Source organism: Podarcis filfolensis, assembly GCF_964270895.1.
Source record: "Podarcis filfolensis genome assembly, chromosome: 1".
NCBI lineage: Eukaryota > Metazoa > Chordata > Lepidosauria > Squamata > Lacertidae > Podarcis > Podarcis filfolensis.
This window is the reverse complement of record NC_139604.1, coordinates 120,975,457-120,989,763: the sequence shown is the minus strand read 5'-3', so window position 1 is coordinate 120,989,763 and position 14,307 is coordinate 120,975,457. Positions and strand designations below refer to the sequence as shown.

At 46.4% G+C, this 14,307-nt stretch overlaps 1 protein-coding gene across 2 annotated transcripts in view; it reads right to left on the bottom strand.

Moving 5' to 3' along the window:
- The window catches only part of RCOR1 (REST corepressor 1), a 142,046-nt gene extending 128,584 nt beyond the window's left edge, over positions 1 to 13,462 (bottom strand). For both annotated transcript variants that reach the window (XM_083616825.1, XM_083616826.1), the window contains exons 1-2: positions 12,784 to 13,462; positions 12,453 to 12,512 (exon numbers count right to left, since the gene is read on the bottom strand). In XM_083616825.1, coding sequence (XP_083472951.1) covers positions 12,453 to 12,512; positions 12,784 to 13,036 — 313 coding nt within the window. In that variant the 5' untranslated portion in view covers positions 13,037 to 13,462. The remainder of the gene's footprint in view (positions 1 to 12,452; positions 12,513 to 12,783) is intronic.
- Positions 13,463 to 14,307: the final 845 nt, after the last annotated feature.

The window sequence follows — 14,307 nt, the reverse complement described above, 5'->3', positions numbered from 1 at the left end:
CATCCTGAAGCAAAATTCTTAACAACGAAGGTACTACTTCCAGGTTAGCAGAGTCTGTTAACCTGAAGCGTTTGTGATCCGAAGCGTTTGTAACCCAAGGTACCACTGTATAATAAACATGTTGCTTTTTGTGTAGGCCCTGATTCTTTCCTAGCTGGCGCTGCAAATTCCTTCCCCCAATCCTAGAATAGCTAACACGTGGAAAGCGGACACTGCCACCCAATATGATCTCCCTTGCAGCTCTCTTTCACTCTTTGTCTTCACTTCCTGTAAAAGTGGCTTCTCCGAAGATGTTTACAGACTTCACAACCCAAACTGTAGTCAATCCATTTTCATGATTTCCTAGCAGCCAGTGCTCATTCAAACACACAAAGCAGTAAAAATCACCTGCTGGCGCCTCACATTGCATTGCAAGGGGTTGGACTAGATGCCTCTCGGGGTCCCTTCCAACTCTACAATTCTATGAAAATGCACTGGTGCTGCATTAGCAAGCAAGGCCTAAGTTATTATTATATGTATTAAAAGTGGAAGTTCGCTTTTTAACCCCATACCTGGCTATTAAATTGCAGCCCAAACAGGAAAGTATTGCAGAGCTTCCAAAAGTTATCAAGGCTCAGAATAACCCTAATTGCCTGCAGCGAAGGAAAGGAACAAGCAGCCTGTTGTAAGGTACTCTTCTCAGTCCGTGCTAACTATTGGAGTTCGTCCAGAGGTAGCTGGACAGGGTTTCCTTGTTTATTTTATTACATTTTTATGATTATCCTGCCCTCGGCTCCAAGGAGATTGGAATGAGGTACCGAATTCCTCCATACACTGCCATCTTTAACCTCAAAACAACCCTGTGAGGTAGATTCGTCTGAGAGGCACGGTACTAGCCTCAAAATCACCTGGTGAGCTTCATGACTGAAGTGAGGATTTGAACCCTGTTCTCGTTGGCTGGCTCTGGCCATTGAACCACACTGTCTCTCCCTCTTTGTTCTCTTTATGCTATTCCCCATCTCAAGAGAATATACATAATTTCAGACGCAGGCCTTTCTTTGAACAGTGCCTTGTGTCTTTGTAGCCAGGTAAGCATCTGAGGTGGGAAGGTCAAATAAATCACGGTTATGGAAAGGTTTTGAGTTCACATGGCTAAAACACACCAAGATTCCTAAGTCGATAACAAACCATTGTTTCAGACTGTGGTTCGTTGCCAGTAAACAAACTATAGTTAAGCTGCTGGACTGAGTTCACGCACAACACAAAGTCATGGTTTAATAAACCATGGTTTAGTGTTATGGGACAACGAGGTGGTTGGATTATTTACATAGCTGAGCAATTGCCTAAAAATGGAAATATCCGGACAAAACTTTGCTTGGTTATAGCGGCCTCTGCCAACCTGGTGACCAACCAAAGTACAGTTTGGGAGAACATTGGGCAAAAGATTCTGACACTGCAGGGGGTTGGACTAGATGACCCTTGTGGTCCTTTCCAACTCTACAATTCTATTATTATTATTATTATTATTATTATTATTGCTGAAACATCATCACAGCAAACGTCCCCAAAGCAACTCTTTGTGGCTACCCAAGCAGCAAAATTAAGGACTGGGAGTGTCCAAGCCAGAGGCAAGTCAATCAAACACAGCAGGAGAAATAAAGGTTGGCAAGTCCACCGTGAAAGAAACCCTAACAAAACCGAAAGCATTTAAAAGCAATTGTTGCTTCGGCAATACCCCACATGTGCCCACTCAACTGCTTACATGATTCCACAGTTGCAAGAAACACATCTTTTCCTGTGGCAAAAGACTTTGGAACTCTCTACCCATTGATATCAAGCAGATGCCTTCACTAAACTGCTGTGGGGTGTCTGCTAAAAACTTTTTTGTTCCAGGAGCCCTACCCAGGCATGTAATTTTAACAGGTAAAACTGTTTTACAATTACTGATTTTATTTTTTATGTAACTCATTCTTAATTGGTATTTTAAATGAACCGACTGCCTTGTAAACCACTTAACAGGGTTGTGTTGTTATTGTTTTTTGCAGTAAATGGCATATAATTTTGTTAAATAATAAATTCCAAGACTAGCAGCAGAGAACCCCTACTCATTGTCTAGCTGATAAGACCCATATCCTGCTGGCTTTTCCTTTTTTTCCTTAGAAAGGTATACCTCACACCAAACCTACTATATCTCCGGCATTTAAAATGGCAGCAAAGCTACAGACCTTTCTGCCGATTTTACTCGGCACCGTTAGCAAAATGTGCAAATTAGACCCCATACACTGTCTGGAATTTTTATTTAATGCAAATCAATTATTACCAATGCACACCTTGCAGACAGGCCATATCTGTGTGCTTTCCTCTGGATTTCACACAGACTTTAACATTTAGATGTGGGGAGGGTGCCAAGCCCTTTCTTGCCTCAACTCAGTTCATGGAGTCACAGAGAACAAAGAACCTCACCACAGGCCACTGCTTTTATCCTGGATACATTTTGGGCCCTGCACAGAATTATGACAGGCCTCCAGCTACCTTGGCAATTTCATGGGCTTTAGGTCCTCGCTGTAGAGGAAAGACTCTTATTCAGTGGTGCAACATCCACTATGGCTCCAAGGGTGATCTCCCCAGGTAAGGTCAGGAGGGACCCCTGTCTGAAACCTTGGAGACGCACTGCTTGCCAGTCTAAAAGGTAAAGGTAAAGGGACCCCTGACCATTGGGTCCAGTCGTGGCCGACTCTGGGGTTGCAGCGCTCATCTCGCTTTACTGGCCAAGGGAGCCAGCGTACAGCTTCCGGGTCATGTGGCCAGCATGACTAAGCCGCTTCTGGCGAACCAGAGCAGTGCACAGAAACGCCATTTACCTTCCCGCCGGAGTGGTACCTATTTATCTACTTGCACTTTGACGTGCTTTCGAACTGCTAGGTGGGCAGGAGCAGGGACCGAGCAACGGGAGCTCACCCCGTCGCGGGGATTCGAACCGCCGACCTTCTGATCGGCAAGTCCTAGGCTCTGTGGTTTAACCCACAGTGCCACCCGCATCCATAAGCTTGCCAATCTAGACAATACTAAATTAGATGGGCCAATGGCAGTATAAGGCAGCTTCCTAATGGCTTTGCTTTACATCCAGTCAGGCCAGGTGAGACAAGCAGCCGATCCAAGAAACTGCAAAGGATCCCAACTTCTTTTTCCACCCTAGTACCTCTGTACTTCTTGACCAGTCATTCCATAAAAACATGGAGACATTTGGATGCAATCAGTGTTCAAAATTCCCCAGGCGCCAGACACATTTTGCAACTGGTGTAAATTCAACTACGCGGAGATCCCCGGGTTCCAGGTTGCTGACTGACATCTCCATCTGGCTGGCCCCTCCAGCTTTCTTAAGCAGGTAAGGAGAAGAACTTATTTACTGAATGTATATCCCAGCTTTATATCCAAGGAGTACATGGTTTACCCTCCCCCCTCACTTAATCCTTACAATGACCCTGTAAGGTAGGTTAAGAGGCTGTGACTGACTCCAAGGTCTCCCAAGCTTCATGACCGAGTGGGGATTTGAACCCTGATCTCCCAAGCCCTAGTCCGACACTCTTATAACCCAGGCATAGGCCCTCCAGGTGTTTTGGGACTATCATCCCTGACCACTGTTCCTGTTATCTAGGGATCATGGGAGTTGTAGTCGCAAAACATCTGGAGGGCCGAGTTTGCCTATGCCTGCTCTAACCACTACACCACACTGGCTTCCTAAAGCACTTCTGCTATGAGGCAGCTATATGAATAAAGTAGGTAAATAAATAGGGGGGAAGCAAAATGTCCCTTAGAAAAGGATCTGAAATGTTTTCCTTGAAGACTGAATTTATTTTATTTTAGATTGTTTTATTTGATGTCTTAATGTGTTATAAACCGCTTTGAGGGGTTTTTCTTTAAAAGTGGTAGAGGAGGAGGAGGAGGAAGAGGAAGAGGAATAAGAAGTTGTTGTTTCACACACAAAATGCGCCTAGACATTCTGTTGTGACCGTAACCTAGGTTTAAGGTGCCATTTGATTATATATCTGAGTTTCTAACACTAGTCTCATCTGAGACAAGTTTAAAAAACAGATGTAACCAAATCACGTCTCCAGATTGGCCTGCCGAAACACAGAAAAGTTTTTGGCAGGTGGCTAAAAGGATACAATGATGGTGCCGACCTAACGTCACCAGGCAGGGAGTTCCAAAGATCGGGTGATGCCACACTAAAGGAATCACAGAATTGTAGAGTTGGAAGGGACCCTGAGAGGACCATCTAGATCAGGGGTCAGCAACCTTTTTCAGCTGTGGGCCGGTCCACCGTCCCTCAGACCATGTGGTGGGCCAGACTATATGGGGGGGGGGGAATAATGAACGAACTCCTATGCCCCACAAACAACCCAGAGATGCATTTTAAATAAAAGGACACATTCTACTCATGTAAAAACACACTGATTACCGGACCGTCCGCAGGCCGGATTGAGAAGGCGATTGGGCCGCATCCAGCCCCGGGCCTTAGGTTGCCTACCCCTGATCTAGGTCTACCCCCTGCAATGCAGGAATATGCAACTGTAAATGGCCCCTTACAATGTGAAATGAACGTTGTGTGGCCTTTTTATAAGTGCAAGTTCCACAGATCAAAGTGATTGGTTGGGCTAAGATTTTAGCTGAATCACCCCTGCCCACAGAACCCCCTATGCCTGCACAAGGTCAAATAACTATTACACACCATTAGAATAGCTAAAATGGTACACTTGGGTCAAGCAAGCACATAGCAAATACTTTAGGTGTGCATCAACCTTACTGATTTAAGCAGACACTGAATAACTAACCCTAACCAGGTATCATTTAAGCTACTAACACCAAATATGCGTCCTGTCGTTCTGCCTAATATTGAAAGCATCAGACAGCTAAAATAAATAGTCATAAAAAGTTAAAAGGCAGGACAGGAAGAGCACCCCTAATTCTAGATACCCACAGCACCAAATTTTTAGGCACTTGGGAGGCAGAATACACAAGGTATTTTCAATACCAATTTCCTTAGGAGGAGGAAGAAATACCAATTTCTTCTAGGAGAGGTTTAAACATTTTACTTACCCCCCCCCCAAAAAAATGCTGACGTTCAAGAACTAGTTGACAAGAACACTTCTGGGAAAGATTAACCTGACAAACTTGACATCACTGACATTTGTGTAAGTTAAAGCAATACCTTGGTGACAAGCTCCATCAAGTAATTTGACAGGTCTTTACCCCGGTTAGTAGAGAGCATCATTAAGAAGGGGTTTTTTTAGTTCATAAAAAGGTAGTATGCATAACTCTCAATTGATGGAAGCCCAAGTGGGGGGGTGGAGCTAGCCATCCACACAACCTGATCCTATCCAAAGTTTTTTGGGATGTTACTCTCATCAGCTGCAGACAACATCTGGAGGACACCAGGCTTTTGTAAATGTAGGGAAAGGCGACAGGGAGATTTTAAAAAATGTGATAATCTTTGCGGAAAGTAAATTAAGGTTCTCACTTGGTTAGAGTGTGGTGCTAATAACGCCAAGGTCACGGGTTCGATTTCCTTACGGGACAGCAGCACACTGCAGCACTGCACAGGGTTGGGCTAGATCAGGCATGGTCAAACTCGGCCCTCCAGGTGTTTTCGGACTACAATTCCCATCATCCCTGACCACTGGTCCTGTTAGCTAGGGATGATGGGAGTTGTAGTCCCAAAACAGCTGGAGGGCCAAGTTTGGCCATGCCTGGGCTAGATGATCCACAGGGTCCCTTCCAACTCTACAATTCTATAATTGTGTACATACAATCCCATTTACAACAGCCAAGTATCCAAATTCCTAACGAGTTAGAATTTACCTAAGAAGAGCCCTGTGGAATAAGGCCAAAGGGCCCCAAATCCAACATCCTGTTTTCAGAGAAGGCCAACCAGCTGCCATGGGGAAGCCTACAGCCAGGACCTTGAGTGTAACCCAATCTTATTTTCCAAGCAACAAAATATCCTATCTCTCTTTTAAAAAATGTGGAAGCTTTAAGACTGATGGGAGTTTGGTGGGGTATATGTTTTCCCACCCCCCCCAACAGTGCACACATAAGAGGGCCTATTCTAACAATAAATTCACAGTTAGTTCCATAAAACTCTCAAACCCAGAAAAAATAGTTGTACTATTGCAGCTTAGGAACCACTTCCACGTGGCCTAGCCATATCTGCAGAAAGGAGATACATGAGACGAATGGATCGCCTGGAGAATAACGGCGTCATTTGCCACGTCACACGGATGCAACGTAAAAATGGTCCCCATGCAACACAGCTGCAGTGGCCAGTCCAACTTGGAGCAACGAGATAACCGAAATATAATAACCACACTACAAAACTCAATCTAGTTTGAGGGAGCCCTCCCCAAAAAGAAGCTTGTGAATTATAGCTCTGCAAGAGGAACATGCTGCTCAGACACATCTCAGCACCTCCACCTAAGAATGTCTCTAACCAGCTCACAAAAATATTCAGTAACAAGTTTATTGCGGAAGGAAACAACCTACTACAGTCATACCTCGGGTTACCGACTCCTCAGGTTGCATTTCTTCGGGTTACAGACGCGCCGAAACCCGGAAGTACCGGAACGGGTTACTTCCGGGTTTCGGTGATCACGCATGCACAGAAGCACTAAATCACACTTTGCACATGCACAGAAGCACCAAATCGCAACCCAAGCGTGCGCAGATGCGGCACTGCAGGTTGTGAACGCTGCGGGTTGAGAACATGCCTCCCACACAGATCACGTCCACAACCCGAGCGTCCACCGTACTTCAGAAGCAATTAGAGCCAGCCAGTGGCCACAAAAGTTAAAACACAAAACCAGATTTAATTTTCAGCATATAATGGTTGGACCACTGTAACCTACAGAACCAGGGCAGGAGGCGGTGAAAGAGGTGCGGGAGGGAAGAGTACAAAAGGATCTAATTAGGCAAGACTTTGAGAGGTCCTTGATTGGATCTCCTGCAGGTATTTGGTTTTCTTTAAAGGTTAAAAGAAATGTAGGGAAGTAAATCTAATCAGGGCTGCGGTGCAGGAGAACAGCCAACAGACACAAAAACCTTTACAAGCCAAAACGCCTCCCCAGTGCGGAAACTCTTTGCCCAAAGAGGAAAACATGCAAATTTATACATCCCTGTGTGCCTCCTACCTGCCCCCTACAAATAGCAGCAATTTTGATCAGGAAAATACACCTGGGAAAGAGGATGCGAGCTTTTCTAGCTCATGGGCCCAATTCAGACACTAACCCCCTTCAACTTGGGGGGGAAATGGGGGCAGGAAATCTCTGCGATTTTGGCCCTGCCTGTAACCTTCATCCAGGAAGAGCTTCCTACATGGGGAGTGTCCTATTGTGGGAATCCCCTTTGATGTTAATTGTGTGTGACAAAGACACATGTACCTGGTGCTGCCATATGTATAGCCAGCTGCTACACACACACATATGTACACATGGAAAACCAGATGTGTGCGCATACAACACATGGCCACAGTCTAGGGCCATGCAACACTAAACAAACATATACGAGGCATAAAACGCTTAGAGCAGGGCAAGCCCAGTGTGGTTTAGAGCAGGGTGTTCCAACGCACAAATGTGGCCCTCGAAGCCTTTTTGGGCGGCCCTTGGCAAGCCTAGTTAGCACTTTTCCAGGGCTGGGAAGGAGGTGGGAGGGCTGCAGGACTTTGCCAGCAGTGTTAGAAACTGGGATAGAAAAGGTAGGAGCCAAATGGCTTCTGGGACCTGGGTTGTGGGCGCCAAAACAGAATGCCTAGTCGCCACGGGGGGAGGGAAGCAGAACTTTTTAGTTATTATTTTGATAAGCATGAATTAACACACAATACACGTAAGTTAATTCACATTGTTAATATCACGTTTTTTAGCAGAAATTTGTTAATACAGTGGTACCTCAGGTTAAGTACTTAATTCATTCCGGAGGTCCGTACTTAACCTGAAACTGTTCTTAACCTGAAGCACCACTTTAGCTAATGGGGCCTCCTGCTGCTGCTGCCGCGCCGCACAATTTCTGTTCTCATCCTGAAGCAAAGTTCTTAACCTGAAGCACTATTTCTGGGTTAGCAGAGTCTGTAACCTGAAGCGTATGTAACCTGAAGCGTATGTAACCTGAGGTACCACTGCACATGTTTAATTTGGTGTTTACATCAAAATATATTAGTACCGTACTTCAGTTTTCAAAACACACTACTCTTTATTGTTAAACTCTTTAACATATTGTCTATCCTTAACGTATACTTTAAGGCTTCGAAGCACATACATTTAAGTAATCCTTTAGTGTCAGCCAGGCGCAAAAAAAATGGCATCCACGACTTTTGGAGGTCCTCACAAATGGAGAATCTTTAGGGGGAAAACCCGCCTGTCGCCCTGCTAATTTTGAACCCTAGCCTGGCACCTACTTCCCAAAACCCAGAGTCTTGTTTAGTGGGCTTTGGGTTGGGAAGGCAGTGTAAGGGCTGGGGGCGTGTGTCAATTTTTGGCCTCAATTCCCCCCCCCCCACGCACACGTGACAAGGCCCACACGTTCCGTGTCGAAGTACTTTTGAGGCCCACGTGCTATGAGAAGTTGAGCCGCCCCAGTTCAGAGTGTCAACAAACCCAGGTTCAAAATCCTGTCCAACCATGAATGGGTGACCTTGGGCCAGTCACCATCTCTCAACCCAAGCTTCCTCACGTGGTTGTTGAGAGACAAAAGGGGGGGTGAAGAGAGTGCGACCCTTGAACTTAAGATAGACTATAAATGTAAAAAAACAAAAACATGCCACACAAAATGATTAATATTTCATTATATTTCCTCCCGCCCACAATGTTTCACAGGGTCCTTCACATAAATATAGTACATTTAAGTGTTTTTGAGTGTTATACAGCACTTTTGAATCACACGTTGTCAGCAATACTCAACACAACCTAGTAAGGTAGGTGGGCATTTTTCATAAAATCATAGTGTTGGAAGGGACCCCAAGGGTCATCTAGTCCAACCCCCCCCCAGCCCACAGTTGTCCCTGGATGGGTTCGAACCACCAACCTTCTGGTGAACAGCCAGACGAAATGACCTTCTCATATTTAAGTTTTAAGATTAACATTCTTTGAAACCAAATAAACTCCCATGAATACATCCACATCCACTGAACCAGTTGTGTTTACTTCTGAATGCATAGGATCAAGCGTTTGGCAAGTTTGTGGCTGGGGCAAGATTTAAATTTATCAGCGACTTAACTTTCCAAACTTTTTATGTCGGTGGCACACTTTTTAAATATGCATCATTTCACAACACAGTAATTCAGTTTTGCATCATTTCGCGCCACAGTAATTCAGTTTTACTAGCAAACCAGAGGTTAAACTAACCCTTTTCCAGCCCCAGGAGGAGAGCGGGAAGCGTTCGCATGACACACCTACACACTGCAGCAGACACACTAACGTTGGAACTCAGCAAAGTAAAATTCAGTAATGCAAAAGTTTTGCATTTGGGCAAAACAGAAATCAAATGGTGATGCCTGCCTTGACAGTAACGCATGCGAAAAGGAGCTTGGGATTGCAACTGATCACAAACGGAAATGCGAGTCCGTGGTGTTATGCTGTGGCAAAAAAGGCCAACGCAGTTTGAAGCTGCTATTCATAGAGCCATAGTTTCCAAGGGCCAGATTCAAGTACAGTGGTACCTCGGGTTACATACGCTTCAGGTTACAAACGCTTCAGGTTAGTCCGCTAACCCAGAAATAGTGCTTCAGGTTAAGAACTTTGCTTCAGGGTGAGAACAGAAATAGTGCTCCGGCGGTGCGGCAGCAGCAGGAGGCCCCATTAGCTAAAGTGGTGCTTCAGGTTAAGAACAGTTTCAGGTTAAGTACGGACCTCCGGAACGAATTAAGTACTTAACCCGAGGTACCACTGTACTCAGTTCCACTAGCAGCAGCCAGCAGAACGGAACTCTCAGTAGCACATCCGGGCTTTCCTCTGCCTCCATGAATCTGGGAGAACACAAAGTACAGTGCATTTTGGGGAAAGGGGGGTGGAGAGATCATTTCACTGTTTTGACAGAGTGATCTCGCTTGAAATGCACCCCCAAGTGCGCAAGAAGTAATAGCTGCACTTTATTCCAAGTACCACATCCAGTTCTGGCCTCCGCACTTAGGAAAAAAAGAACAGGTTCAGGGGAGGACACGAGGAGCATGGCCAGTGGTATGGAAAACATGTCTTAAGAGGAAAGGATGGAGGGAGCTGAGTTATGTTTAGCCCGAATACGGAAAGATCAAGGTGGAAGACACACTCTTCAGACAGCTGAAGAGCTGCCACACAGAGGGGAGGAAAGAGAAGCTTTAATGGGAGATTTCGGATGCAAAAAAATAAAAAGAGGAGGAATCTCTTGAAGGGGGTGGACTACATGGCCTGCAGGAACCCCTCCAGCTCTCCCGATTCTTAAAACGGGAGGAATCCTGAGTCCCGGCCCTGCACAACTACACCAGCCCTACAAATCTGCGAGCGCTATCACAAATTACGGCAGTCAGCAAACTAGGGGGGGGAAATCAATTATCCGGAGTTCCTGCGGGTCGTGCTAAAAAAAAGAAAAGAAATCTCATACTTTTCAGGGGGGGGAAGGCTGGGCGCTCTTTTTTGTTGGTCTTATTATTTTTGAAAAGTCCAGAAACAAAGGATTCGATCAAGTTAGCTACATGCTAGAGTCAGTTCTCGTGTTAAGACCGAGACAGTGGGGGGTAGCAGGGTGGGGCAGGGATTGGGGTGGGGGGTTGTTGCCGCTGTTTTGCTTGTTTTACAGGAAGACAGAATTAAGCTATAGTTGCAAAGGAAGAACTGGGAGCCTTTCCGTTTCAAAACTAAGGAAGTAAAGGCTGTAGCATGGCTCCTGACAAACACACATTAAAAATAATAAATTATCTGCCTTACAGGAAACCTTGAATTCCTTTGTTTGACCAGGTTTCTCTCTCCCCCCCCAACCCCTTCCATTTTAAATTAAGAGTAGGGGAAACTGAGGGAGAGATTAAGTAGACAGAGAGCATTGGGGAACTCGCTTTTTCTTCCTCCTTCTCCCACCCCCAAGAACAGAAACAGTTGATTACAATAAATGTGCACATCCTAAATAAAGGAACGAGGCTGTTTTGTTCTCCTCCACTCCCAAAAACCCTACACCATATATCCACGTACAGAGAGATTATTTTTTTAAAGGGGGGGGGGAAGCAAACACTCCCGTTTCGCCATCTCTCGCTGGACAAATCTGTTGTTCTGCTTGACACCCAGTCTATAAAGCGCCCCCTGGAAAGACTTCTGTTGTTTTTATTAACTGGATTTCTTCTCTTCCCTGTCTCTCTCTCTTTTTGTCTTCTACTCCACTCGTCCTAAAAATCCGTCATTAAAAGAAGTAGGAGATTCCTGCTCTCCTCTGCACCTCTCTGGACAACCAACGCGAACCGCTCATTTAATAACAATAATTGTAAAAGTAATTGGATTTAGGTCAATTGCATGTGAAATAATTGGTAGTGGGGGGGGGGAGAGAGAGAGAGAGGTTGCGGGGAGGAGTCTAAAGGAGTCGACTGGCACCGGATTTTCATAAAGGGCAGGTTCCTCCCCCCCCCCACTCCGCCAATGTGAATTATGAAAATAGTAACCACACCTGCAAAGCACAGAAATGGGGGGGGGGGCGGAGAGGAGAGATTAATCTTTTCTCCTCCCTGAAAAATCCACTTTATTTTTCTAAAAGGAAGAAAAAAAGAAAGGGGGAAAAGAAGAGATAATAAAGAATGGATTTGTGGGAAGATTTTCGAAGAAGTAAAAAAACCCCTAATATATCCTCCCCCCCCCACTTTTATCATCAAGTGTGGTGGCACGTTTCCCAAGCACGTTTCTCTGCTTTTCCAACCCCCCCCCCCCCTTCCCTTGCTGTTCCTTCCTTGGACAGCAGGGTAAACACAGAGGGGAAGGGGCAAAAGTTGTCATCTTCCTGCTTCTTGAACAGGGTGGGGGAGACAACAACACTTTTTTTAAAAAAAATACTACTTTTTATAACAAAAGGAAGGAAAAGCCCTTTCACCCTTGCCTTCGCAATCTCGCACACAAAATGACTTTAGCCATTCCCCAATCCATTACACGTTTTACTTGGGAGGAAGCACCACGGAATTTACTTCCTAAGCAATAAAAAAAAAAGCAGGCACCAGATCAGATCCTTTTCCCCCTTCCTAATGGCGAAGGATTAGCGGCGGGGGGGGGGGTTGTGCAGAGACAGAGAGGCAAACCTCGGATCAGCCACGCTCAGAGCAGCCCCGGTTGGAATTAATGGCCACCCATGACTACCCACTTGGGCCCATGCACTCCAACGGGCCTACTCCCGAGTAGGACTTCCTCAAAACTACTCGCGGCTCGTCCAGAAGAGACGCCAAAAAAGAAAAAAAAGGCACGCAGGATCCACGGAAAATGACTCACCAGGGTCAAAGTCGGGAACGACGGCTTGGTATTGGGGTCCCACTCTCATGCCTCCTCCTCCTGATGTGGAAACAAGCAAGAAGAATAAAAAAAGCTTGCCATGCTCGTATTCTCAAAAGTCTGCAAGCTTTTTGGGTGGGGGGGGGGAACTCTGCTCGATTTCTTTCCTTGCTTCCCTCCACCCCCGCTCCTGATTTAAAAATAAGAATGCTTGCTTTACAAAAACCATGCGCCTATTTCCAGAAGTCTTTAGAGTTTCCTCCCCACCCCCCCTTCTCAATTTTCTCTCCATCCCTTCCTCCCCCACCCCCAATATCCCCGGGAGACTCACCATGCTCCTCGTCGCTGGAAGACCCCGAGCTGCCCTCTTCCCAAGAGTTGGCGGCGCTGCTGCCATTGCCATTGGGCGCCGCCGATGCCGCCGATGCCAAACTTTTACTATTATTCCCATTGTTGGCGCTGCCGGCTGCGACGGAGGCAGAGGCGCCCTGAGAAGCAGCGCCGCTCGCCTGGCTGCTGGCATTATTGTTCCTGCCCCTTCTTTTGCCTGAGATCTCCGGGCCCTTCTCTATCATGGCTGGCATTGGGGGTTGGGGGGGGGAGGCAAAAAAATAAATAAATAGGAAAGAAGAAGAGGAGGAAGAGTGTGAAGGGTGGTTGGGGGGGGTGGGAGAGATAGAGAGAAGGTGAAAAGGAAAGAGTCAGAATTTAGAGGGAGGAAAAAGGGGGAATAGCAGAAGACGAGCTTGCTGCTTTCTTTTATTTTTCCTCCCCCCTTTTTTTTTGCAAAGAAAGGGGAGGGGAAGCAAGCTGCAATTGCAAAGCTTTTTCCCAGAGGCTGCTTTTATTGCAATCTCCCTTCTCTCCTCTCCCCTTCCTTCAAAGAAGATGGGGGGGAAATTCCCTGCAATGAGAGGAAGCCTCGAACTTTGAAGCTCATCCCCTCCTCTCTCTCTCTCTCTCTCTCTCTCCTTGCACTTCCCTGCACTGGGACTAGTCACTGTCAACCTGAGCTGCTAGCCTCCCCGCGAGCCGGCCCCCCTGCGCAGCCCATTGGCCGCCCACACATTTTGGGAAGCCTCCCCGCCACGCCATTGGCTCCGCCGAGCCGCCCGTCAAAGCCGGTCCGGAGCTTCCGTTTGCTCAGGTTAGGTGGAGAAGGCGGGGGGGGGGGAGAGAGAGCGTTCCCTTTGCAATCTCTGCGCCCAATGAGGCAAGGCTCGTTGCAAGGCTACACTGTGTCTTGACTGAAGCGAAAAGAGGAAAAGAAAGATTGCAATTAAAAAAAAAAATTAAAAAGGGGAGTTTGGGGGCAGTGTTGGCAAATGCACTCTAGCCATGCTCAGGGGAACAGGGAGCTTGGGTGCAAGATATAAAAGGGTGGCGTAGCCGCAGCAAAAAAAAAAAAAAAAGCGAGTTGCAAGCAATTTCTCTCGTGCTCACATATATTTCCCACCCACCCCCCACCTCCGCACCCATCAGAAGGGTGACGAGTAGCTTGGGACTATTTTTCTCCCCCTCCTCCTCTTTGGCGGAAGGTTACTGGTGACACGCTGAACAGTTTGAATGGAATCTCCATACAAAGAAACTAAGATAATACTACGAAGTCGCTCGCTGTGGTGCGACGGGTGCCCTCGCCCCACTCGCGCGCGTGGAAAGATGTTATTGCATTGTTTCCTCCCCACCCCCTTTTCTCTCTCTTTTCAAATGCCCCAAACCTTTCTCTTGCGTGTAAAGTGGGAGCTATTGCTTCTTTACAGAGAAAGGCGGGGTGCGCGGATAGGCAAAGTCATCTGAATTGCTGGAGTTGTGTGGTTTTTTCCCCCTTTAAAAAGCAAAAAAGCAAATTGCTTCT